This window comes from Apteryx rowi, unplaced genomic scaffold (assembly GCF_003343035.1).
Source record: "Apteryx rowi isolate R43461 unplaced genomic scaffold, aptRow1 scaffold_44, whole genome shotgun sequence".
Lineage (NCBI taxonomy): Eukaryota > Metazoa > Chordata > Aves > Apterygiformes > Apterygidae > Apteryx > Apteryx rowi.
The window spans coordinates 3,357,229-3,384,791 of NW_020450694.1; the positions used below are offsets into that span (position 1 = coordinate 3,357,229).

Consider the following 27,563-nt stretch of genomic DNA (forward strand, 5'->3'; position numbering starts at 1 on the left):
ACTAACTAGCTTCATGATACCTATCCTTTGCTGATCTGGTCAGGATCTTAGGGTTTGTTTTGTAAATATTTGCTTCCAGATGGCACTAGTTTTTACAAACCTCAGCAATAGTTTGCTGATTTTCAACAGACTTAAATAGCAGACTCCTCACAGCTTCCTACAGTTTTTCTCTGCCATAAAGTGACTATGCTATTTATCAGTAATTAACCTCACATAGAGGGCAGGAATCTGAAACTGTAAAAAACAAACAAAATACTCAATCTTCTTGGTATTTTATTACCGTGATTGAACTGGTTACCCTGGAAATATTTAAAGACTTCATGAAATGCAGAAAAGAAAACAGGGATGGATATAAAAACCTAGATATAAAAAATTCAAATAAAATGCCTTATTGAATACTAAATTTTTCATAATGAAATCCAACTGGATTATCTGTCAAATAAAAGAACCCCCCAGCGGTCAGTAGCAGAGCAGGTTAGACAAAGTAGAAGTGTACTCCAGAGTCTCCTTTTGCCACAACCCCCCCACCAACTCCAGCATGCTCCCCAAAGCCCTCCTGCTTCAACCTGCTCAGAATCAGACAGCAAAGATTTATTTTCAGGAAACCATAAAGAATGATGTGATACCTGGGTGTGGGTGTGGGAAGAGAACCTGTTCATGAAAACATAGTAACTACAGAGAAGATAAACTATTAGACCAGAAAGGTGATGGGGAAGGGAAGCTTCCTTCATATGCCTTCTTGCTTCAAACACTATCTTCCAGATTAGTGCTCACTGAGGCTGTCATGTGAAGCTTCTTTTGATCTGGATCAACAGGTTTCTGTAATGAAAATATAACCTCTCTCTCCACACATAAACAGTTCTGCAGGTTGGGTTTATTCATAGTTTTACTGAAGTCAATATTGGAATACAAGCACTTGTTTTCATCCTGTCCTCAGCTCACTCAACTGATCTGTGATTTCGCAGAGAGTTTATGTAATTATTTGTTTAAAAAAACCTAACCAGATTCCACACRTTCCATTTGCTCAAATGTTACAGCTGAAAGCTGTTTTTTGTTTAAACAAGCCTGAAATCTTTGTAGCAGCCACTTAAATAAGAATCGTATCTTAAGAGATTTTATTGGAAAACCTGGAGTGATTCCTGGACAAACAACATCTTGCATGGAGGAATCGCAATATGTCAATCTTCCCTTTATGTTTAAAATACATCCAGCAGTTCCCCATACTTAAAACTTTTTTTCCCAATTAAACTGGCTGACACTTCTAATACTAAGATACAAGAAGTTTAATAGTACTAGATAAAACCCACACAGAAGTATCAGCCCTGGCTGTAAATAAGACCAGCTAGACAAGAAGTGAAGACATCAAGATGGTTAAGATGCAAATTTAGTGCAATATGCCTCAAATGAGATTTATAAGAACTTGAAGGGTTAAATTAGAGTGGCACGACACTGACACAATGGAAGATGTGATTCTGCAGGTAAGACTGGAGCAAACAAGCATTATCTGGATCAGCACTGAAAGTGCGCTTCTTGAATAAGTGCATTAAAAAACAAAAAACAATAAAAAAAAACAAACTGCATCACCCTCCAGCTGCTCCAGAAGAATCAAGCTTCAGAAATATGCCTTCTGAAGGGAAATAGAAACTTTCTTCCAGTTTCCAACCTAACTTCCTGATGACGAGCTTACAGATAATTGTTCTAACATTTTTCTTCAGTTAAATCGTGTCTTCTCCATTGCTGATATTTAAGCAGCAATCATTCTTCCCAGCCTTTGTGCAAGGGCAAAAGAGCACTGATAGCCTCTGCAGAGATATGCTGTCTTTCCCCCTGATCTTCCAACAGCCTTTTTATACTTGTTCCACTTTGAATTAAACCTGAGCTTGCACGCAGGAGAAAAGTTACCCTGTGAACACATTGCCTCGCTACCACTTATCAAGGAACAGATGAACGGCATCATGAAAGCCACTTCCTTATTTCTTCAGCCAAAAAGTGGTAACTGATCACATGAAAGCTTCAGTTCATTTCAACACGAGGCAAAATGGGCTAGTTTTAATCATCAAGAGGCATACTTAAAATACGCTCACTGGTGAGCATATCCTGAGTCTATTCATAGCAGCAGCTCAAAGGCATGTGAACATCTGAACGGAGTTTCAAGGGTAGGACAACTTTCCATTCACACAGAGCCTGCACTGTGCCTAGGACACCTGTTGTAACTGCAGTTGGGCAAACGTTATTGCTGAGCCACAGTCTACCAAGTTTTTCATACTCACTCATGATGATCACTAAAGCTCTGAAGAAGCCTCAGGAACTGTATTTTTAAAGTGATGTCCTAAAAAGAGAGAAGAAAGAGGCTGAAATTTGCTTTAGGATTTTTGGACCTCTTCAGTTACCTAGCAGACATGAAACAGCTGAATTGGAAACCTCTCCAAATCAAACCCATTTGCACAGCAGAGCAAGTGACTTGCATAAATGCAGAAGGCTGCACTTTGCAGGCTTCCATAAATAGAAYTGAAGTGGAGCCCACATGCAAACCTGTGCATATGATAGTCAATAAATGATTGTTCTCACTGCAAAGGCAAAAAAGCTCATCCCTACACTGATCAGTTTAGAATAATGTTTTATACCTAGGTTTGAAAAACCTGAYTGCAATCTGTTTTTTTTCTGGCCCTCTTTGCTAGACCCCTTACCTATCATTTCTTTAAGTTCCGTTTTTCTCCCTTTGGCCTTCAGGGATTACAGAAATAACCCCTTTCCCAGTTCTGAAACTGGGAGAGAGAAGAGAGGCTAAGTTTCCCATAAATAAACTAGAGTGAACCAAAGATAAAGACTTCAGTGAACACAGCTTGCAGCATAAAAACAAAACACTGAATCCTACCATGTCTCACTGTATTTATGATCCAGACATTCAGTTACTCAGTGCAGTTTCTCAGAATTGTATTATAAATGAGATCAAGATTCCATATAGAATTAATAAAGTTACTCACTGGGCTACAGTCACAATTTTGATTATGCCCATGCAGAACAAGGGCTGATGCTGAATGCTTCCTCCAGATCAGTTTGTCAAACAAATTATTGAGGCCAGGAATCAGCTTGAACTCTGCTATCATTTTATGAACCTAGAAAAGAAGAGAAGTTCTCATTTGTTGCAGCCTCAAATACAGATATAACATAGTCTGGAAAACAGATGGGTATAATTATGTAATTTTCTGACAACGGAAAGAGTAAATTCTTTATCAAACAGCATATGTTTATGTTAACATGCATACTAAGCATGGTGTGTCATTAGAATAGTTTCCATTTGGTGGACGAGGATAGGAAACAGACTGTTTTTTTGTAGAAAGCTCTTAGCCAACACTTGAATTAACTGCTGTGCCTCGAAGCAGCTTGCGACATCGGAAGATCATTTATAACACATTGAAAATACATCCATACTCAATTTCTGCGCATCACAAAAACTGTTAACATTCCGCTGCCAGTCATCTACTGAGCATACTTTGCCTTTCTAGCTCATGCAGCTAACGCTAAGGTAGCCCTTTGAAGACAACATACAATATCGATAGTATTTCCGTTCAAGTGACCTCGTGCAGGAGTTCTGAGCAGAGTTCAGCAGTAACACAGTCAAACTACGGTTCAATCACTGCTTCTGCAGGTTAACAGAAAGTCAAACTTCTCCGGAGTATGCTAAGAAGAAAAGAAAATGCTAAGATACTCAGGTGCATCAGTCTGTCCACCAAGGCAAGGACACAGAACACTAACATATTTGAAACGGGCTACAGAGCAACTCGGGTAAAAAACTTAATGCTTCTGATGTGAAYTGCCATTAAATGCCTTCAGCCCAAGCATCGCTACTTTTGATGTAAGCACTCTGAAAGGTGAGGAATAGGAGAAATACAAATGGAGACCCTCACCAGTTAGAGTCCTATGACAAGCAGTATCCCTTGAGATGTAACAGAGTAGAAAATCATGCATGACTGGGAAAGCACAACAACAGGCTTTGTCCCTGCACTGACAAGCTCCCTCCAGATTCAGTAAACAATCCAYTGGAGCAGTTTGCTGAATGTGTTAGTTATGGGTTATATTTAATATCTCTATGGTGTGGTGTTTGGGTTTTTTTGTTTGTTTTTTTTTAAACAGGCACAGAAATAATAAAAGTGCCCAAAGCAGGAAGAGGAACATCCCTTAAAAATCAGGTCATCTAAACACCAACCTAAACTGTCCCTGCAGTGAATTATAACTAACAGTATTTTAATGCTGAGCGCTCCATTTTGCTCCATTTCCTCAAATACTTGAGCCAACTGAAAGTATTTAAGCCAACGCTATTTTACAGGTTTTCTTTTTTACTCTTGTTAGCAGCATAGCTGGTAGTGTTTYGAATTCCTCACCTGCAGCCACTAACTTTCCACTGATATGTAAATCACACTCCCACTGCTGAGCAGCTCTGCGAGCATCAAGTTTGAGGCAGCATGCAGCTCCTTCCCACCTCCCTCATGCTACCCTGACAGACTGCAAAACTTGGGAGTCTTCTGCGTTCCCTTACTTTAAAAGGCTCTCAGACACTCTGACCCAGGCACAAGCCTCCAACAGAAACCGCTCTCGGGGATTTGTCTGAACAAAGCACTCCCTGTAGTCTCCATCCCTCGGCGGCCAGTGGGGCACAAGCACAACAGGATGAAGCCAGGCGTGCGAGCTGCCTGCGAGTGCTCTGGATCCCTCACGAAAGCAGCTCTCCGTGCTCATTGTTTTAACTCGGGAATCTGCTTTCCACACAGAACATAACCTGCTTGTCCCAAATGACGTGTCCCTAATTTGAAATGCATTCAGTCTACCTTTAGTTTGCTGAACGCGAAGCTCTCACCTGACCACTGCATGAGAGAGTTCCTGAGTCAGAGTCATTGTTTTTGGATCATGCTCCCTCCCAGACCCCCAACTCATTCCAACAGTCCTTCGAACACCTTTGACTTTTCCCTGTTGCTGCCCAGCTTCACGAGTTGCTCTATTGCGTTCTCACTACTAAAGCTATTATGTGTCCTTCTACTATGTGCGGTTTGGCTCCCTATAGCAGGAGCAAGTAAAACAATTGATTGTCTTTCACCACAACAGGAAAATATAAGTCAGCCTAGACAAACATATATGAGAGGAGTAGTTTGGGGTGTGACCATAATGAGAGGGAAGCAAAGGAAAAGATCCCTGGTGAAACATCACTTGTTCCCAAGGGTGCGATCATCCTCGATGTGGCAGCAGGTAGGAGCCGAGTCACTGCTAACACAGTTTTCAATCTTTGCAAGTTAGCCAGCAGTCAAGTTGAAACCAAGGATTTAGAGTAAACATTCAGGAACAGGTTCCGTTTGTTAAGAAGTTGCATCATGCTTCAAGCAAGTGCCAGACCATTATGTTGTTTATCATGAGGCAGTGGACTGAATACGGACGGTTGTGACGTCCTGTAGAAATTCTATTCAAAATTATTCCAGTATCAAACTAGTAAGACCTTTGGCTGCCTAAACTGGAAGACTGATGTCACAGAGCCAGCACTTTTAGCTCCTCATGGAATAGAGATACCATCATGTAGCTGAAATGCTTGCCAGTTAGAGTGCTAAGGCAGACACTGCTGTTTCCTGCTTACTGGAACTTTCCACATAAAACGATTTATTCCTGAAGGAGAACATCTCAGTTCTAGTYCTTAATCCGACTTTCTCTCAAAAAGTGGCATGATTTACATCCATCAGACAATTTCTTGAAAGCTCTATGTAGATTAAGTAATGTTGGATATATCATGGGTTTCAAACAAAGGCAGTGGTTTTTACAAAAGGACTTGGCTATTGACACAAAGCAGTTGGACTTAAGAAACTTAAATCTTGCAAAATGCACTTCCAGTCCCAAATCAGCTCCAGAAAAGAAGTTTCCTGCCTGCCAGCTTTACTCTATGACAAACAGTTTCCCTCTTTGCATGGGGGCAGGAATGGCAGGGGAAGAATAAGGAGTTTTTTTCCTAGCAAATAAAAGAAGTTAGCTTCAAAGCTAGCTATTTCTATAGCATATTTGCTACTTTGTCACATTTGATGATAACATGCTAAAATTGAGCCACAGAGATACCAAAGCTAGCATTGCCAGCTCCCTAAATAGGCGGCAGTGGCATGAGTGCAAGTTGGAAGCAGTTTCTGCAGCATCTATAAAACTGCATTCTTGTGGTGAAATCAGGCAGGGATGAATTATCTGACTTGATACAATGCAAAATAATAGTCCTCCCAGCAGATCCGCTTTCTGGTAACTATAATTACATGCTGGGCATTCCCTCCGCCTGTCCAAGCAGGGTCACCAGTGCACAGGGAGGAGGAAGAATGCCCCAGCAGGCAGCTCCGGTAGCACCCAGGTACATCCACATGCTTCCTTACATGCAGGTAGAAGATGCTTCCTGGATCTTGCTGCTGCAGATCAGGGCAGGTTATGGCTGCTTTAACATATGCATCAGCTKAGGGCCTGCCTTTGTTATTCTGCATCCATCTTGCACTAGAGAGGCAGCTCTGCAAAGACTGAACACCACCCCCACACTGCTCAGCACGGCTTGTGACAAGCCCGACCCAATAGCTCATTCTGGTTCTGAGCAACAAAACACTGTCTGTTTGTTTGCGCATCGCTGCAATGATAGGATTTGCCCAGCTTTATGCCTTGAGTTTTGCTCTTCATGTTCCTGCATCTATGACCTAACTAATGAGCACCTAGGTTTAAAAAGACAGCAACTTATGCATGTGTGACCATTTACAAATGCTCACCTGATTTCTTTGTCTCCCCATGAGTAACACACAGAGAACATACAACACTTCCAGCTTATACATAATCTCATGCATGATCTTCATGGACTGCGGAAGCTGTGTTCGTGTTGAGGTGTTGGCCAATCCACTTTCATCCGAAGACTCTGAAAAAGATGGCAAAGATGTGAGCCCAAGACAGTTTCAACAGGAAAGGATTTGTTACAGTTACTTTTACATTCAAACAGTGCAGATGTAGGCCCAGAGCATCCAACTGAATCCTCTTCTCAATAAAAATTAGCAGCATACAACAAATAACCAATTTAAGTTAAATGCAAGAGAAGAGGAAAAACATAGCTGGAAGTTTAGTTAGATAAAATTTGATTTTAACTAATTAATTTTTCCACAATAAGCTAAATGTCATCTCCTACATGAAATAAGTAGGATTATCTACATGAATTAAGAGACTACTGTACCAGAAAGGGCATGGTAGAAAAGGTAGTAAAAACAGGGGTGGGTTTATCAGAAGCATTTACTATTACCCTGCTTCCATTTCACCACTCAATACCAGTGTACTTAGGCCACAGTTAAATAATTTTCTTAGCTCTATTCTAGAATTATATTGTTAAGGGCAGAAATAGGATACAGCATGCCATGACTGCAAGTAGAAAACGTGACAGAAATCATGACTGACAGAAAGTAAACAGGGCTTAGTGAAACTTGTGGGTTGCAGTTCAAAAAAGGGAGTTAGCTCTTTACACAGTACCTAAGCTGTGAAATGCCTTGGCACAGTACAGCGTGAACGCATTTCGAACCCATGTGAAAAACCAGTAACTAGGTGCGCACATGAAACAAAACAAAACAACAGAAAAAAGACATCAAAGACTAAAAACAGATGCCACCTTTGACTCAGAAATCCCTAAACCACAAGCCACTGGAGACTGAGACAGTATTCTGGGAAAGTAATCGGTACATTTGCCTGGTAACTGATGTTGTGGGTCGAGTGGTGACCAAGTATATTCCACCTCTGAGAGAGCTCTTGTGAATTCTGTTTCAAATTACTATGTGTTTTCCAGTTTCTACTAACTTTCAATAATTAATTGCTACACAACTGATAAAGCTGAATAATGAGGAAGGTTTTCTAAAGGAGCACAGAAGCAAAGATTTAGATGTCAAAATTTTGGGGTAATTCTCATTCTGTTACAGAGTATTTTGGGTTAAATAAGGCAGACATTACATCTTTGTAACACTGACGGGTGAAAAAAAAACCAAACCAACTGTTCAGTTCAAAGCATCTTCCTAAGGCTGTACCAACACTTCCATACACACCTATGGAGCAATATATTTTTCCCAATTAGCTTACTTTACTTTGCTGTAATTACCTTCCTTTTTAAAGAAAGGACCACTTGTTTGGCATGAAGTATATGAAACTAATTCCACCACCCTAAGTTTTAGRGACAATGTTGGTAAAGTAACTTACCTCACACGTCTGTTTTCTTCTCTGTCCCGAAGACTAGTTCTGAGGACGTATAGCATTACAGTAAGTGTTATTTAGGTGTGAAAAGAGCATGGTTGCCCTGGGACATTTCTTTCTCTTTTGTTAACTTTAGCTTGTGAAAATTAATCAGTGTTATACAAAAATAAAGCAGGAGTCAGACCTAAATGCTGGTATGTCAGCCGTTTGTGCAAGAGAAGGGATCAATATGAGGAAGAAGGAAAAGCAAAACATGGTAGATACTGAAGAAGTAAAATAAGGATTAGTTAATGGTGGCTAGAAGAACGGAAGCCAGATACCTGTGCTGCTCTGCTCTGCCTCTTCATTTGCCACTCTCATGAGTGCATCAAGTACAAGAGCATTGTCCAGCCACGTGTACCATTCTTCCAACTCCTGGAGGAAGCTGGAAGTGCCCGTTGTTTCAGACACCTTTCGTGTTGCCAGTTTGCATAATCGCTCAATGAAGCCTGGAATATTCAAAAGTGTAGCTGAAAAAGAGAAATAGTTTTATTATGACATAAGATCGCCAACATAACAGTCATCAAATCCTCTATACTACAAGGTGCCAAAAACCTCTGTATTAGTAGCAGAGAACGGTACATAGAAGCAATTTCCTTCTGGTTTAAAAGATCCAGAGACTGAAGAAGTCAGTCCACTCACCCCAGCAAAGACTGGAACACAGAGTATATGCTCTAGGCATCATTCAGTCAACACTAAACTGGTCTACGTTGGATTGACACTGGAACAAGAATAGCACTGTCCTACTGTAGCTACTTATTTATGGTTGATTCCCCTTTGCTGGCCTGCTGTTTTCCAGCCCACGGTGAGTCAGATCAAGGAATTGATCTGACTGAAAATTAAGCTGGTAGAAATAAGTAGCAACCTTTGGAAGGGGCAGCTCCATCTCTCCCTTCCTCTCCGTGGGATGCCACCTCCTTAATTTTACCTCAGAGATGTTTGTCTCATAGCAAACTAAACTAGCTCACTTCAGCAACAGGGCCAAAAGCTGTTAGCTTCTTTTAAGTATTAGTTTCCTTAACTAGCTCATCATAGAGCAAAACAGCTGGGGAACAGATCACAGCAGCTCCAAGTTAGAAGACTTTAATTGTCGTGGAACCGCACACTAAGACAGAACAGTTCAAGGACAGAGGTCACTAGTCTGCAAAATCTTGTGGGGGTGGGAAGGCACTAGGAGCTGCATTTTGGCCTAAGGTTTTCACAGAATGACTTCATTACTAGAGCTGTTTATTACAGATTCATGGTTAAGTCTTCACACTTATACGTACAGTAAAAAGACAAAGAATTTAGCCAGGAATGCTCTGTGAAAGACTTGCAATTCTGCCACTGGTATCATCTCAATTAGCATATGCAACCTGGTAAATGTTTTGAAATGCAATATGTTTTATAGTCTGAGCTATAGTCTCTGATTGTGCAAACAAAAAAATGATAAAATATTTGTTTGGCTAAGTTCAGCTCTGCAGGATCCAAGCTTATTCAGTTCAACTAATTTAATTTAAACTTTGTACCTGCACCTACATACCCCATTGCTCCTTGCAAGCAAGCTCTTGTGATCACAGGACAGAAATCAGTACACTCCCCGCTTTAAAGTTTCCCAGAGTTTGCCTGCTGTACTATGCTATCCATCTCCCACTGGATGATCTACAGATGACACCTGTTACAAATAGAGCTTTACTGTTCATGGCTAATGCAGAATGTGGCAGTATGACCGTCAGAAGACGCACAAGAAAGCTCCAAATACCTTTCTTGCACTTTCTGAAACCGCTTGACCACGGCCTACGTAACTGTCTAGATGCTGAAACAAAGCTCCTACTCAGCTTTGACTCCAAAGCTCAAAAGGCTTTTGAGCTTCATAAAAGCTGAAACCAGCAGATTCTACCTTTGATGGTACAAACTTAAGACTGTTGTATCCAAGAAGCACTTGGCAAAATAAGAAAATCTGTACTGTGCCCAAAGTTAAAGTTTAGATTAGACCCACAGATTTCCAAGGCTAACTCTCCAGCCAACAATATGTATAAAATAAGATGACTGACTTCCATACACTGGTGTGGCAAGGGTAGGCAATATGACTAACATTAAACACTCTTCCTTGTTGATAAAGACCGACATCCTGCTCATGACAATGCCAGATAAAATCACAGAAGGAACCACCCGGACAGTAACCATGCTGCATGCAGTTTTAGTTCAGTACTGACAGCATGTGAAACTGAAGGCTACCAAGCAAGTTTCATTAACGGGAAAAACAGTTTCTAGGAAATTGTTCAAGGAAACTGAATAAAGACACATGCATCATAAGGCAAAATGCTTCCAGTATCCTCTAGAAACACACAGCACAGATGTGAGGTTGAGAGAAGAGAATGAAGTTTTACAGACTGTTTTCATTCTTCTCCATTTGTTCAATGTAACAGTTACCTTGATTAATTTCAGCTCGAGAAGGACCCAAGTTTTTTTTCTGCTGTGCATTTTTGGCAAGAAGTGTGTGCTTGTCATCGCTTCCTGTGTCAAGTTCAGAAATTGTGACAGCAAGGATCCTGCAGAAGTTCGCGAGCTGCTGCTGATCAAAACTGGACACAAGGCTCGAAAGATTGGGAATATCATCCAGTTGTATCATTTCCTGGTGGAGGCAACATAGTCTACTGTTTGAGTAAATCACACATAATGCTCAATAAGAGAAAACATCCACACACGCAGAAAGCCAGAGGGTTTTAGCTACAGCTCTTCCCTGGTGAGATCTGTGTGCTATTTCAGTGTTAGCAGGAGAAAAGTAAACGGGCAATGACAGTTGAAGAGTCTGAAAATATCTGCAAATTTACAGCTGATGTCACTTATATTTATCATCTTAAGATGTATAGAAATCCATCTTTTAAAGACTTTTTAAGGACTCTGTATTTAAGTAAATTCTGGGGGACTTTTTTAAAAAAAATTCAACAGACTAATTGCATTCAGGTATTATGAAGTTTCATTGTTTTGCTTTCCACTTCTGTCTGTATTCTCTTTAAAGCTTACAGAGATCAGAGCAGACTCCTGGATTTTTTTCACGCAATGATTTTCATCCAAAAATATTAAAAAGATGTTGAAGCCAGTTTTCAGCAAAAAGGCTTATGTTCAGATAAACTAAACTTATTTCTTACCGCAACTTTACTCTACAAAACAAATTACAGGACCCTGATCCTCTCACAGAGTACACACAGATGCATTTAATCCCTGGTTTTCCCATGGTTGCACCTCTAATATTTTATTTGCACTTCAGGACACTAAGCTGTAATGACAGGGTATTTGACAGCCTGACAAACATTTCAGTGCAAGTTCAAAAATGTAGTTTGTGCAGAAGACCTAAATACCCTGTTGCCCTCAGCTTACAGCATACAACATCAAGTGTCTGAACTGTGATTAAAGTTACTGATCCACCTAAAAAGCAAAGTTTCAAACAAGCCACAAGAAGCAAGAATGCTAGCTCAGAGCATTATTTTCACCATCTCTTCAAGATATTTCTGTATTTCTTCCACTGGCCTGAAAAAGCCATACAATAAATTTAAGAAACCAGTCTCAAACCTTTTTAACTCCCAGGATATCTTCAATGAGCGTTGCAGTTTGTAGGAATGTCTTTTTGTTTGTCATCAGTGTAAACAGGAACAACACAAAGTCATTTCTTTCTGCCAATCGCCTTGTGACTCCTTCCGTCTAGAAAGAAGCAAGAATCACACATACACACACAGAAGACGTGCAGGACAGTTTTACAGATGATGTGTTATCTAATGAGCTATTCCTGAGACCAGGAAACATGGTCTTTATAGTGACAAAAACTAACTCCAATCCCTGTTTGAAGTTAACATGAGGCTTGCAGGAGCAACAGGCACCAGTATGAGGCTTCATCTCAGTGCAGAGTTGTTTACTTGCCTGAAAAAAGTAAACACTGCATGCCTGGAAACATGTCAGGGAAGCTTGCTTCTCGTTTCTCATACAAATTATGACCAGCTCCATTTTATGGAAGTTAAATTCAGTCTCCAGATTCCTCTTAAACTATTAGCACTGCTCTCAGCTGGGCAGTGTCCGAGCAACCAGAATCAAGTGCTGGCCTTAATTTACGTCAGTAATGAACCTAAAAGTCATGATAGCAGGGCCACCTTTCATGCTCTGATCTCCGCTGAGAGCTTGGGCAGTCCCTTCTAGAATTAATTGTACCTGCTTGCAAAGTTGTCTATCATATGACTAACTTTTTACCCATGCTCACAGAGCAGTAGTTGAACTTAGATCTTTCCTGAATATTCAAATACAAGCATAAGAACAGTTAATGTGGATACAGAATATTTCTGTAATCCTGAACATATCTCATTCAAAAGAGAGCACTATTTCTGAAGTGATTTAAGTCAAACCACCAGCCCATAAATTGCAAACTTGTTTATTAACATATTATACTAGTCAAAATTTGCATTGCCTCTAGTTTACAAAACAACAATAAAAAAAAAAACACTGAAGAAGTCAAGTAAAAGTGTTCCATCTCTTATCCTTCCCATCCATATATGGATACTTATTACTGAGAACATGATCTATTAACACTCAAACACTCAAGATAAGGTTGATTTTTTGAAACAGCTCCAAGCCAGTAATTACTTTTTGTTGTTGCTGTTAAACAAAGCTCCCTGGTAATGACATAATAAACTGTATGATTAAGTAAACAGCCTAGAGGTTGCTCTTTGTATGCATAATCTGCGGCATGTACTTTCAGCTTCAGAATCTCAAAGGTGAGCTCTCTCAAGAGGCCTTCAGCCCAGAACCTTTCCTCAGCACTGACCTGCCACCAACTGATTACTGAACTGATATTCAGCACATGAAGTATTTGGGGGATGAAATTTAAAACACTTTGCCAGCACCATTATTGAACAAGCCAGGCAGGGCTGCAGCTTGGGGTAGACTGTGGGCATACATTCCCACTTCAATTAAGTTTCAATAAAACAAAACCTTAAATGGCTTTCCTGTGGGAACTTAGATATGCAAAGAGCCAAACAAAGGGCAGAATTATTTAAGCTTGACAATATGCCTTAAAAACAAATGATTTGTGCAACACTGCAGAATACAGAGTGGTTCTGTATTTAACCGAAGGAATTTTAACGCAGTTTCAGAGTAAGTTTAAACTATGCTTAAAAGAACCTATGTTATCTTATCAATTGGCACACATAAAACTGACCAGCAGATGTGCTGGTCAAGCAGAAAAACACTTTTCCACAGCAGTTGTACTTACACATATGCACGTGTTGTACAGTATGCTTAAACAGTCTTTGATGAGGTCATCGCTTACTGCAAAGGAAAAAAACAGACATCCATTAGCCATAAGCGGCCAAAGAAAACTAACATCCACGTTAGTGACATAAATAGCTATAAAATCAGTGAGAATTTCAGGCTGCTAGCTCAGATCACATCTGCAGATACCTTAAAGGATAAAAACCAGAGGAAGAATCACTCTATACCTGCCCTGTTCACATGTTTTCTTCCAAAAGCACCTCTATCACAACCGCCTAGAACTGCAGGCAGAGATGTACTTGTGGTCTAAGGCCCTTCTTAGTCATACGCAAAAGAAAAAGATAAAGGTGTAAACAGTATTTTAGAGGAAAAAAAAAATCACCAATCAACTCAAAAAGCTTTTCAATATGAGAAGCTGCTGTGGGAGACATTAGTTCCAATTACTGAACATGGAAAAATAAATGTCTTTAGTCCACGCAGTTTTCTCCAGGCAGCATCAGGAATTGATGGAAAAGCTTTCATCATGATTTACTCCAGGATTTTCAAATTTAAAATGCAATTTCAGTACAGACAGAACATACAACAGATGCCTCTAGCCTAAATTCAAGTTACTTTACCTTTCAAGTTACCCACCTGAAGGGCATAGAGTGTACCATAACATTTCCCTTCCGCATAAGGGTTGTAGGCAACCAGCAGAATCACATAGAAGAGAAATGAAAACACTAAACCAAAGCTGTTCCAGAAGGAAAGCTGCGCTGAAGCAAATGCTCCCCATTAGCAAGTTCTCCTTGTAACATTTTGGGTATTACTAATCACTATGACTAGCTCAGGAAGACAGCATACTTTTTATTATTTCACAATCTCCACAACTTCTATTACATTAAGAGTGTTTCATGGCTTATTGTTCATAATTGTTAACAGTAGCTATAGCCCCAGTAACAACAGAAGTTTCTAGTGATTGTAGATTTACTGCACTGAGAAAAGCACATCATCTTGAGACCATGAAGATTCCTGAACTGCACTTTGTTATGGGTGACTATCCTAAATTCCGTGATGAATCAGTACTGCAGAAAATAAAGAAACCAATGATTTGTTTAAAAACAGGAAATTGCTGGTATAGAAAGAAAAAAATAACAGAAAAATAGAATAATTCCTGTCTGAAGAACAACACAAGACAAGAGTGAAAAAAGGTAAAATATCTATTCACTTACTTTTCTGTTTCTTTTTCTGTGTAATAAGAGTTGGTCTCATGAGAATCTCCACTAAAAGCTGTAATAACAAGATAAAGAATTAAGGGAAGAATCAGTGTGATATTAATAATCTTTTAACGTGACAGTGAAAAATCCAACCTTAGTCCAATCTTTGCTGAAATCACCGAGATAAATCATGGAAGCTCTACAATCAACATCCACTGGTGTAAAATTCCACTGATAAAAAACAATTGTATTTACCCAGGAGAAAGCATAACATTTGCATCCAACACTCTCCACTGGCAAGTTTTTAAGAACTTGAGTCTGCAGAGAATATAATTTCACGTGTGCCTAGACAACATCAAAGATGACTATCACATCTCCCAAGCTTGTGAATCCTCAGCAATAATCTGCAAAGATACGTAAACTTTGGCAAACTCTCCCTAAACCTTGCCGGGCTTCAAAACATATTTCAGGTCCAGGTATAACAGAACTTAGTTGCTCCAGATTTTAATCTCACCAACAAAGGGCAAAACAGTGTTTGTGTACATGCACATTACATATATACTTGTATATACATTTATAGCTATGTGAAGTGTTATCTCATTTCTTTTTAAGAAATATAGCAGTCAGCCTCCCCAACCTAGGGCTACTCTTCCCATAGATTTAGAACTGATCTTTACTTGTTCTAGCCTATACCATTACATCCACCCAGGGTAGTGTTCCTACCTAGTTAAAAGTGGTAGCTAGCCACTAGAAGGAACTGATGGTTCTAGAAGAAGTATTAGAAAAAGACCCTAGTTTAAAATTCAACTGAAAATAGTTAAAACAGTGTACTCAGCCACTTCCAGATCATGCCAACTAACAATACAACCACATTTTACACCTAGTTTTCCATATTCTTTCCCAGCTTAGCTTTACCCTTCTTTTAACAGATGACCCACACAGACACAGAGGAAAACATATAATACTGAAGACACTGCTTATATTTTAAATGCTGTCAAATGCACAGAATGGGCAACTTGAAAGATAAAGATACATTTTTCAATAATGCTATAGTACTTGTAAAATCAGCAGGGTAGAGCAAAATGACTGCAGCACTAGTGTAGTGCTCATATTAATGGTTTAAGTTTTAGGAGGAGAATGCATACCTCAGGACTAGGTACCTGAGATACACACCCAGAATACATACATGCACTCTGGATGTAGGCCATCTGCACTTTCCCTAGGGAAGACACCTACTGGAACAAGTCTGGCTTTTAAGGGTGGCAGTAGCTGCAAGGATGTCTTCCGCTCTGCCATGGAGCACACCTTTTAAATAACCACTTGGTATACATTTTTCTTGGTCAATGCTATAACCATTTATCACCTTATACTTGCAGAACTGGTATTCATGCTTCTCACACATATTCCCAGAGACTGGACTGCAGTGGTGTAAGACATTCCTAGCAGATGGCTTTCTTCACCCATCCTACCAAAACCGCAACGGTAATGCTGCAAGAGGTGCACAAGTCCAAAGGTAGAAAAAGAACAGGAAAGTGGGTGTCCCACTTATCCAGAAGGAGCAGAAATGGAGTTAACGGATCTTATTTCTTGGAATGGGTCAGCATGTGTGATCAAAGTCCATGAGGTTCATGTACTAGAGCATGTATTTGTACTGTCAGGCAATATTTTATATGTAACCGTATAAATGGAGAACACACAACCTGCTTTTGTTCTTCCTTGATGTAAAGGCTGTCTGAATCCAAAAATATTTTAAAGAATATACTATTGTACATTATAGCATAAGTAGTACACTGCAAATTCACTGTCCTTCAAATTACTACTGCTTCACAGCTTGAAATACTGCAACATGGAATCAGTAGGTGGCATATACAGAACTAGTAGATCAGACTACTTGCTTTCCCAGTCCTAGAGTAGGATTTTCAAAAACACATAGCACTGACTTAAATACTGTCCCGAAATTAAGTTCTACCCCTGCCTTTAATCAGATCAAAGCCACTTGTATCATCCAAATCTCTGGCTATAGCACCAGGTAATTAAGAACAGGGATATCTGATATTTCAAAAGCTTGGGAGAAAACAGCTTGCTTTGTTTCTCATGTCACCTTAATAGTCTCTAACCTGAAAAAATTAAATAAAAAACCCCACCCACTTATTTAAATATGAAACAAAGTAATTTTCTGTGCATTCTTATGGGAAAAGCACTTCCACAGGAAGCATCACTATTTCCGTTTAGAAATAAAACGTATTATTTTAAGCATGTTCTAAATTGCTTGAGTAGCTGAAGATTTTGTCCTCAATTAACAGGATACCAGCAACTAAATCAGTGTTCATTTCAAAACAACGTGCTCTACATACAAGTTTTATTGAAATAAAGACATACTAAGTGCCACAAGACGGAAGTAGGGAAGAGACTTATGTATAGTTAGACAAAAGGAATTAGCCAATTAGTCCATTAAAAAACACAAATCATATTTCTAATGGAAGTCAAGATCCCAGGGCCTGCCATCATAAAATTGAGCTAACTTGTGTATTTGTGTAATGTAGAATTAAAACAAACAAAAATTGCTAGAATGTCAGCATATAAACCTAGCAGTTGTTTAAAAACACTTCCATAGATAAGGTAGTAGTGCATGCCAACAATGAACACAGCCTTGCTAAGAGAACACCTTGCTGCGTTAGCTTGCTTAAAAAACACAAATCCTTCTGTGGAAGTGAAATCCTCAGTGCTCTTGTAGTGCATCTAGTATTTAACCACCCAGCTAGAAATCATGTGAAGCTGTTTTCACTGAGAAACCAGACATCTCACTTTTAGGTTACAAGCAGACTACACGAAGAAACAACCAGGTCTTTTGTATTTTACAGGGGGGAAAAAAAAAAAAAAAAGCATCTTGCTTTCGATAATGTAATATCTTGAAAAATATACCTTTTCCACATTTTGATTAACAGAAGTATGCCCATTTGTAATAGATAACATCAAATCAGTAAAACAAATTTGTAACTTGTATTTTGAAGCTTCAAGAGTTTCAAACCCCTTCTTTACAGATTGCTCAATGGTATAACTATAATGCAGAAACTTTTTAGGTATCTTGCGGGGGGAGAGGGAGGACACACTTACATCAACTCCTCCAAATAAGTCAAATGTGTACGTGTTTGGGAAAGTGGATTCTTGAGCAGCTTTTCTATCTTCTGTGACAAATGCCATGGCTTCCATTGAAAGAAGCGGAGAAATTTCCTGCATGTAGTAAAAACACAAGTTTCAAAAAGAAAACTGTTCCTCAGTATATATGCAACTGTCTCAGACTATTCATGTGACCTAGTGACTAATCAATTACATACATTCCCAGCTTTTACCTACATCCAATTCACAGATACTGTCATGCAGTTTCAAAAATTTCAGTTAGAATATGATCACATCAACCTATACAGAAAGTAACAACAAAACCCTTTGCTTCCAGCAAGAACAGTGTACACAGTACCTTAAGGATGCTTTGGCACTGGGAGAAGTCGCTGTTTGGGTGGCTTTGCTCATACAACTTTTGCAATAATAAGGGAATCCCATTCCATTTTGCTTGTTTATCTCTTTCCTTTAACAAGGCCTCTGTGATCTGCAACAAAAGAATACAACATGCTAGTGCCTAATGTTTCACACTCAAGAATACAAACTCATAAATCATCAACTCCTCAAAATATCAGTATTAGAATACCATGAAAAAACAGTTTATTGCAGACAGTACCATTATAAAATCCAGTACCTTTTTCCATGGGGCAATTTATCCAGGACTGGTAGCTGCATAATCTTACAGATGGACAAAGCATCTTAATCAGGACAGCTCTCAAAGCAGAGGTATCATTTAGAGTACTTAATCTCATTCCATATTTTTATACTGACCATATATTTTTAATGGGACATTAATCTCTAAACACTTTCATCAGTAAAACTATGATTTACTGACGCTGACTGATGCTATCAAAAATTACACTAGCCTAAAGTAGAGAGAATATTGAAGACAGAAAGACTTCATTACTTTGCTACATGCAACCAGTAATGAACATTTTCTCAGCCAAGTCCCCGAAACTGTTACTAGTCTTAGCAGAGGCCCAAACCACTAAGATTTACAAGATGCTTCAGATGAACATGTCAACAACACAGTGCAAATTTCCTCCGTAGTCTTGGCCGGTTATATATGGAGACTGACAACTAAACCAGTAGGAAAAGAACACTGGCATTATTATCTGGGAAGTTGCCTGCAATCGCAATCACACTCACACACATGCACACACACCCCCACACCAAATTTAGCACCTGCAAAAAAGTTTTTGCAGACTTTCTCCAGTTCTTCTCCTCCTCTCCAAAATATAAAAACCTTCTATTAACCACAATATTTCATATTTGAAAAAAATCAAGTAGCAGCAAAGGACTATTGAATACTCTGCTTAGAGTGTCCAAGAATCCCTGACGGGTATTCTGAAACCTGAACATTTCCAGGTTGCTTCCAGCAGATGCTGTAAAGGAGGAGCTCTTCAATAAAGTTCATCATCTACTTAAAGGTGACCAAAATTTAACCCTCCTCTTGCTCACTGCATCTTCATCAAAGGTACCTAGATCAAGGCTGAAATGGGGATTTATCCTTGTATGGAAAGGTAAGGTGACAATAATTACAGCTAGCAAGATTTCTGGCGGGTTTTAGCAAAGCTTTTGTATGCCCTCAAAAAAAAAAAAGAGTCTGTAGCAAGACTGCAATTCAAGTTAGAATTTGTGGATTTTCTCTTACTCCCAGACTAAGCTGCTCTCATCCTGTATCAATCACTCCCCTAATCTTTTCTGGTTAACTTGCATTGTTTCCTTTGCAGTCTGCTTAAACGCTCATTGTTAATAGTTAACATCCAGGAAATCTTGTTTCTTATTGTTACAACCAAGGCATCCTTCTCAGCTATGCAGCAGTGTACAATTCCAAAGGGTCATTCAATTCCTGATTAGACAATTATATGCAAATATACTTCAATTGCTGACCAAGAATTTAACTCTTTCTCTCTGGCTGTAAGACTGCATACAGGATGGTCAGAACACGGAGGCTCGCACATAAAAAACTCAGGCTGGCCATATTAGCTCCTGAGTCCTCTCTCTTCTTCCCAGCTTCTGAGATACGTAGGGCTCCTTTCCTCATGAAATACCCACAGCTGTTCAAAAGATCTGCATTTAACTAAAAACTTCAAGGCTCTGAAGTATCAGTTTTCCTTACTGCAAGGAGCGACCGGAGGCAGTATGAACAAACTTCGGACAACTTCTCTAATTTTAAACTTTTTTCCAATTTCCTGCTTCTGAGTAAGAGTAATCAACCAACATTGCTGGCGAATGACACAGAATTCTTTCTAAGGAGACTATCCTTGTAGGAAATACCAGAACAAAACCAGAAAGTCAAAATGGCTTCTCATCGTTTGGACTGCGAGTAATGGAACAGTTCCTTTAAAGTCAGAAATGTCTACTTCTCCCTATAATATGCAGCACATAAAAAAGCAAGAGGAACTCTACCACTACGCCATCTCCGGTGCGGGAGGGGTAGAGAACCCCTCGAGCTGCAGGAGGAACAAGATTAATTGCTGGGTAAAGTGCAAAGAACGCACAGCAAAATGCCAGGGAAAGAGTCCAACTCTCCTGTTCCAACTGATGTGAAAGATACCACATGCAAAGATGACGTGCATGGACTGCAATCTGAGATTCCAGCAGCACAGCTCAGAATTCAGTACCCAAGTGCTCTCCAATAAAACCAAATGCTCTTAATCGCTGTTAAAACCTTGTTTGGGCTTAATGTTGCATTTGTTAATCATACCTACACTTTTTGGGTTGGGACAGGATCCACCTCCGTTCTCATTTCTATACTAACAGATCTTCCTGTCCCTTCCTCAAGCTCTGAGATGTCACTTGTCCTGATCTGCAGAAAACTTTCAGAACTCAAATTCTGAAAGACTGAAGCAAATGCTTCCTTGCTCTCATCTTCTTGCAACTGCTTTCAAAAAAGGTTCTCTCTCTCTCTCAATTTAACACATTGCCTTTGGTTTCATTACTAGCTCTAGTTTGCGGTCCCTATTCTGTATTTATGAGGCTACCCTGGCTCTGAATATTTCCACTGTGGTGGGGGTGGTATTTGCCAACGCAAGATTTTGGATTCTGTCGAGGGATTCAAATCCAATTAAATTCTATAGAGCTGTCTTTCTTTGCAACCATTTTGGGTTTAAATCCGCATCTCGTGATTTCTGTAATAGCAGCTAGTTAATAGATTTCATATATAAGCAAAGTTAATTCCTTTCTTGCTCTTTTTAAGTAGACATTAGTGAACAGTCATCAAAATTAGCACTGGGCCTTTGGGGGCCCCCTCCCTTCTCCAACATTTATTTAGTTTGTCTCACCCAAGTGAGACAAGTCCAATCCAACACCAATTTCTCGGGACTTCTCTTCACTTACTGAATGGCTCTGGATAAAACCTCTGGATTTAAGACACTATCTAACGAGGATTTAACACACTATCTAACAAGAAGGGGAGGTTGTAGAAGTTCAGCTGGAAATGGCATCAAGTAAAACAAAGGGTCTGCCTAAGCGATGGCTGTAGGGATTACGAACTGTCATCCTTTACTCGCATTAGAAAGAGAAGAGAAAGGAGTAAGTACCAATTACCGGGAAAACTAAAGAAGTAGCAAAATTTCCCTACCACCTAGTTAACTGACCTGGTACAAAGAGCGAGACATCGCACAGTCATTTCTCAGAAGTCTGCCTTAACCATTCCAAGTTTTGAATCATAAACCAAGAAACGTTGGGGATGGCATGTTATGGCTCCCCTGAACATGTTATACTCTGAAACAAGAAGGCACGCACTAGCTCAACTCCAAGCACAGAGCTCTCAAACTACCTAATACATGGTCCAAAAAGGTCTGTATTAATGCCAATTTTACATTCGCAGTTTATTGAATGCTGTTCACCAGTCAAGCCTAACCAGATATTAGTCATCTCCCCCTCCTCCAATTGTGCTATTGAAGCTGTGTCAGCATGGTTTTGCTGGAAGGGCAAAGAATTTTGAGAGGATTAAAATACAGAGCTAAAATGTGTCATCAAACCCATCCAACATAGAGCAGACACAGTGCTTTTCTCTTTAAAGTCTCCCAAGTCTCTCTCACTGCTCGCTATAGGAGAGCACTTTAACGTGGTGTTTTCCGAGAAGTTGATCTTTCAAAAAGCAAAAACATGAACTCAGTTCCCAAGCATCCTTTACACCACTACAGGATTCATTTTGTGATAGGCTTTACAACTAAGACACATCATCTGCAATTTTTTTTTAATGCAAGTTTTCTGTTGCATTAAGCTAAGAGTAGAAGCCCTTTAAGAAAAAACTGAGTTTCCATTCTCAATATTTTTCACAACCACTTTTCAAGTATATATTCAAAGGTTCTAAAAGTTTAAGAAGAAAAAAAGAGAGGCACAGGATTATGGTTCTCAAGGAACAGATGCAAACACATGTTCTCTCTACATACTTTTAATAAAACCAAAGCCCTTCCATATCCTTTCCTTCAAGCCTTTTAGCCTGCACCTTTAAAACAAGAAACTGTAATGTTTGTGCAAATAAATACTTACTTCCTAAGTTATTACTGTTTCTAAGAAAATTAGTCTTTGACACACCAACAGAATGATTATTCAGTATTTTGGGGTGTTCCCCAGTAATCTCAGTTCATTTTTCTATTCTCCTTTTCAGTCAATAATGAATGCGCATCAGTCCGGCTAAGTTCTGTTTCCTCACACAACTTTTCACAGAAAAGCCTACAGCTAAGGCAAAAGCCCCCAGAATTATCTTTTTAGCACAACAGCAGATTACAGGAAACCGCAGGACTATAAAGTGATTCTGAAAGGTGTTTTAAGGGAGAAGCAGTGAACTGCTACTTTGCAACTGTGGAAGTGTTGCCACTTATCAACTGAGTCTTTTACATGTAGCTTTGAATAAGCAGCTCTGAATAATATTACCATGTACAGGTGATATTAAGCTGGGGAGAAGTCCATCTGGGAACATCTCCCGCCAGCCCTTTCTCCCTGTAAGGGAGACCTGAACTGCTAGATCCCTCAAGTGTGAGGCAACTTTCTCATTACTATTATTTCTCTATTCCCTACAAGTTTGGATTGAGCCTGTCGTTCTTTCTCCTGCCGACCAGAAAGCAGAGTTTCATCCCCAACCAAGAGACACGGCTTCCTAGGACACAACCCGCATTAGCTTCTATCCAGGTCTCTAATCTACATCTCCAAAACTCTGCTGGCTGACAACCACCCAGTCAGGCTTCTCCAGGAGCGGAGCTGCTGATGGTTCTGCCTTCTCTGAAAACTCAAACATTCACTGTGATCCTGACAACTGGACTCGTAGTCACTGGAGTCTCTCTGATAAGCTAATTGTGTCAGAGACGACCTTAATTACAAATTCCCTTTACAGGTTACACTTTGGAATCTCCTACCATGTCACACTAGTTTTCAGGGTTACAAACAGCCAAATGCTCTAGCATTTGAGCATTTTGCTTTGTATTTCCTTTTTAGCGGTTAACCATTGCCACAATTCCCAAACAACTGCTCTACCCACCAGCACTGGAGGAAGAGCTAGTCTGTCCAGATAAAGACTAGGTCTCAAGAAAATCCAGTGTTTCTGAGAGCAGAACAACTCCAAAGCAGATCACACCAGTAGTTCTTCAGCATCAAGGAAACCACAACAGAATTTATAGGATAGGCTCCTGATGCTTGCTTTGGCAATCTTATGCTTAGAGAAAAAGAAATTAACTAATATATAAAATTATATTAACTCATCAGTGATTCCTCTTTTCTCAGAACTGCCTAAAAAGTTTCCTTTACTATTCATTTTGAAGAAAAGTAAAATTTGTAGGCATATCTTAGAAAAAGCAGAGGTAAGAAGCCATCACATCTACAACAGGTTTTTTTCCAGCTTACCTTCAGTCAAGCAAAATAAAGACCACCGGAGTCTAGCACTAGCACTTTTTAGCATTTCTAGGGCCTGACAGAGCTCTGCTCCCAGTTACCTAAGTAGGATGCCCAGGCTTTCTGATACTAGCTAGCTGTCCTCGACTGAAGAGGCACAAGCCTGCTAAGACCAATACAATTATGGCTACTAAAGTGGATTATATTCACATGAATGTTTTTTGTTTTAAGGAGAAAACAATATTGCTTGGAAAACAAAATATTTCCTAAAAGCTAGAAGGAAAACTATTATAACCTACTGATAATCTGTAATGGTAAAACCTGGAAATTCGGATGTTTGAGGCAGAAAATGCTTTCCTTTCACAGAGAGGTTTTTCAGAGTAGACATGGACTATACTGCTCAGGGTAGCATTTATTCCTAGGAATAACAGATCATGAAATACAGCTGGAAAAATGGACTGCTTTTTTTTTTCCAGTCTGATTGTTTCAGCTAAACCTTGGCAATCTTGTGAGAGTGTGAGACTAGTGCTAACGATCTGCTCTTGGGACCACACCAGAATCAAAACACTAGTTTGTCAACAAATCACTGGCTAATCCATTATTACAATTCTGTCTACAAGGATTCACGCAGTTATACCTAAATATCTTCCGGTTTCACACTATATACATACTTTTAACAGTTGGCTTGCACCAGATAAAGTGTGTGTCCTCTTGCTAAGAGGATGAGATCCTGTTTTGAACTTGCGAGGCTGCACCAAAATGTTTCTTTACCTTCATGGAACTGCAGAGCAAACCCCATCAAGTCTCATTTACAATGTCTGTGTGCATACGAAAAAACTGTGCCAGGAAAGGGAACACAAATCAGCCAGTTAGCAAGCAGTATCTTTCATCATTACCAAATGTGTGTCACTTCTGGAAAGTTGCTCTGCTTCTAGTTTACCAATATCCAAAACCACCTTTTCAYGTGATCTGTACTCAGTACTAGGGCAAACCTCGATACAAGGTTGTGTAATCTGATACTAATAGTTGATGCTTGTATGCAGGGTAGCAGCTCATGCCAACAATAGGGCTAAAATGGATATATTAATAGATAATGAAGATATCTATTAACATCTATTTTACCTATCGATCTTGTAATTATTAATAATAAGGCAAACAGAACAACTGGCAAAACAGCTGTGGCTGCTGCTAGGTGAGTACAGCAAGAACCCMTGACAAACATCCAGATTTTAGAGATCTAGCTGGCCTCAAAACTGCCAGATATTCAGGTGGCTGTTGTTGTCAAAAATATTTTTATATGTCCTGCTAAGATCAGATGAGTGAACTTTCAGATGCAGATCTGTGAAAAATTATTCTCACCAATTCAAGAATGAGCCCCTGCTTTCCTTATACAAAAATGGATTTTGAGATCATCTTGAAAAAAGCGATTAGAACTTCATTTAATAACAAATGCCACGGTTGCCCACAGAAGAGTACTAGCTGTCTCCCAGAGATCAGATACTGAAGTACAGCGACAATACTGTGCAATAACACTACTCAGATGGCACGCACCATAATTCAGAGAGATTTGGAAAGACTCCTCTTTGTTAAGACCTTGAAAAGGGTTTCTTCTCTTTGTAGGTAGGATGTCAGAGATGCAGTCCACGTGGCACTTGACCCAAAGCTTCCTTACAAAGAACAGGAAGAAAGAGCTGGGAGAACATTCCTCTGACTTGTTCTGTCAGACCCCAACACAGCAGCTTGGAAAGTTGATATGCTTTCAGGTATTTCAGGAGTAAAATGAGTTGAGCCTCTTATGAAAGGGCTACCATGCTGCTACTGAGGAGTCAACTGCAGGAAAATTATAGCCATTCTGATAAAAATAGAAATTAAATAAAAAGTATCCGGAACGGTCTTGGATTTCTTTAAAATTACATCATAGCCTTTTATATTTTGATCTTGTACAATTAAGAACAAAAACAAAAAAAAACCACTTCAAGGTAAAAGTACACGAATATATTTCAAAACAGTGAACATTGCCCCCAGTAAACTTTTCACTGAACTTATTTACAGAATAAGACAAATCACAGCTTCTAAAACACACTATTCACTTCAGCAACGTTTATCAACTTCTGGACACAATGGTTCAGCACACTTATTTGCTCCAATGTCTCATATGTCCCATCTCCAAGTAAAGAGACTCACAAATACATACTGGAGTCGAGTACAGAATTCCCAAATACCCTTAATCTGCTGCTAAATTCCAGAGATGCTCTTTTACAAAGTTCAAAACCAGCCAAGGAGTTATTTTTTTCCTCGGTGCAAGTAATTTAATGACGTGTTCCCATGCACTTACGAAGCACTGGGAAGTCTAGGTGTCCAAGCTTTAAATCTCTCCTTGCAGCATAGTGGTATTGAAATACATTAAACAAAAACAAACAAAAACCCCAAACCCTAAACCCAGGCATTACAAGAAAGAGGATGTAAGGGGCAGAAGTTTCCTTGGTTACTGCACAAGAACAGTCATTTTCTCCTTCAGTTGTTTCAAACAAGCCATAAAAGCTCCAAATAAAAATACAGTAACACTGCACTTCTCAAGCAAACCGAAGCCCACAGTCTCCATCCCATCCTAATAGATCACACTGGTGCACAGTCTATTGTTACAGGCTTTTCTGACTTAAATCACTACGGTTATGGGAGAAAGCGGAGGCGAGTGTGTGGAGGTGGACAGGGGAGTTAGTGAAACAAGGTACCATTGTGTCTATATGCCCTATGAAATAACACTCCTAAAACAACTCTACAGAAATAGCTTATTTTAAAATAGACTATATCAGGGTTAAGGTCATGCAGATGATTTGCTTTTTYTAAAAGTAAGAACTAAACTGGTATTTGAGCGAGCAATGTGATTTCCTGCTCTTTTACCTACCTAATCTACAGAATTATAAACATTTATTTAGGTGAACACATCTTCTCTTAGTAATAGCTCTGAATCCTTGTTAATCACAAGGAAAATACTCTGCTCCTTACACTAATAAAAATCACTGCAGAAACCTCAGAGAAATCCTGYTTGTTATTCTATCTCAATCCTTTAAAGATACTTAAGCTCAACAAATCACTGTGTAAATGCAAGTCCTTTATCCCCTTTCTAGTATTCAAGTCTTTGCACCATTTTATATTTAATCTGTAAAATAAGCGCCACTTATTCTTCATAAAAAATAATTAGCAGTCAGGTATCCACGAGCAGCTTCTCAGAAAGCCAACACAAACACACACTACAGGCAAGAATCTAGGTTAACAAGTCGATTTCACTTCTCAGTATTTCCCAACGTCATCAACTGGGAAAGATGACGATTTTGGATGGAGCTGGAACAGTTTTGTGGAAAACCATCACCAGAAAACCGACTCCATTTCAGAGCTAAAGGTCTCCTGAGCCATAATGCTGTAAGGTTGTATTTGTCAATCAAGTACGCTTAAATTTTGATGCTGGGTTCAGTTCCAGTTCCAGGTGGAGCTTCCTTTCTTTGCAGGAGAGCGAGCCCACAATCCCTACCACCAGCCAAAGCAACGCCGGAGGACGGCTCTTCTACAGCACAGCAAACGCTTGCCCTGCTCCCACAGTCTTTCTACAGAGAGACGGACGACAGGAAAGAGGGAAAGCAAGCACGAAGGCACAGAGGCATTCTTCTCCTCCCGGGAGGCTGCAGGCCCATCGCTRCAGCGCCTGGACCGAAACCGGGCTGGCAGGGAAGAACGGGGAGCTCGGGGAGCGCTCAGGTCCGGAGCCAGAGGCCGCCTCGCCAGCTGCTACCACGGCACACGGACTCGGCGGCAGGCACTGCTCGGCCGGCCGGGCTCCGCCGGGGCTCCGGGAAACAGCCGCTCGCAATCCCGCCGGAGCGGAGCGGAGAGGAGCGGAGCGGAGCGGGCCGGGCGGCGAGG

The 27,563-nt window shown here is 39.9% G+C and overlaps 1 protein-coding gene across 8 annotated transcripts in view; it reads right to left on the reverse strand.

Moving 5' to 3' along the window:
* The window catches only part of TRPC4AP (transient receptor potential cation channel subfamily C member 4 associated protein), a 42,812-nt gene that overhangs the window by 8,827 nt on the left and 6,422 nt on the right, over nucleotides 1-27,563 (reverse strand). For 4 of the 8 annotated variants that reach the window (XM_026076831.1, XM_026076837.1, XM_026076832.1 and 1 more), the window contains 11 exons: nucleotides 18,166-18,294; nucleotides 17,805-17,921; nucleotides 14,706-14,763; nucleotides 14,128-14,184; nucleotides 13,496-13,551; nucleotides 11,809-11,937; nucleotides 10,669-10,870; nucleotides 8,538-8,726; nucleotides 6,768-6,910; nucleotides 2,985-3,116; nucleotides 2,271-2,329 (listed from right to left, as the gene is read on the reverse strand). In XM_026076831.1, the coding sequence (XP_025932616.1) occupies nucleotides 2,271-2,329; nucleotides 2,985-3,116; nucleotides 6,768-6,910; nucleotides 8,538-8,726; nucleotides 10,669-10,870; nucleotides 11,809-11,937; nucleotides 13,496-13,551; nucleotides 14,128-14,184; nucleotides 14,706-14,763; nucleotides 17,805-17,921; nucleotides 18,166-18,294 (1,271 nt within the window). Of the gene's footprint in view, nucleotides 1-2,270; nucleotides 2,330-2,984; nucleotides 3,117-6,767; nucleotides 6,911-8,537; nucleotides 8,727-10,668; nucleotides 10,871-11,808; nucleotides 11,938-13,495; nucleotides 13,552-14,127; nucleotides 14,185-14,705; nucleotides 14,764-16,053; nucleotides 16,159-17,804; nucleotides 17,922-18,165; nucleotides 18,295-25,196; nucleotides 25,545-27,563 lie in introns of those variants that run through there. The other 4 variants (XM_026076835.1, XM_026076833.1, XM_026076838.1 and 1 more) reach the window with 4 other exon arrangements.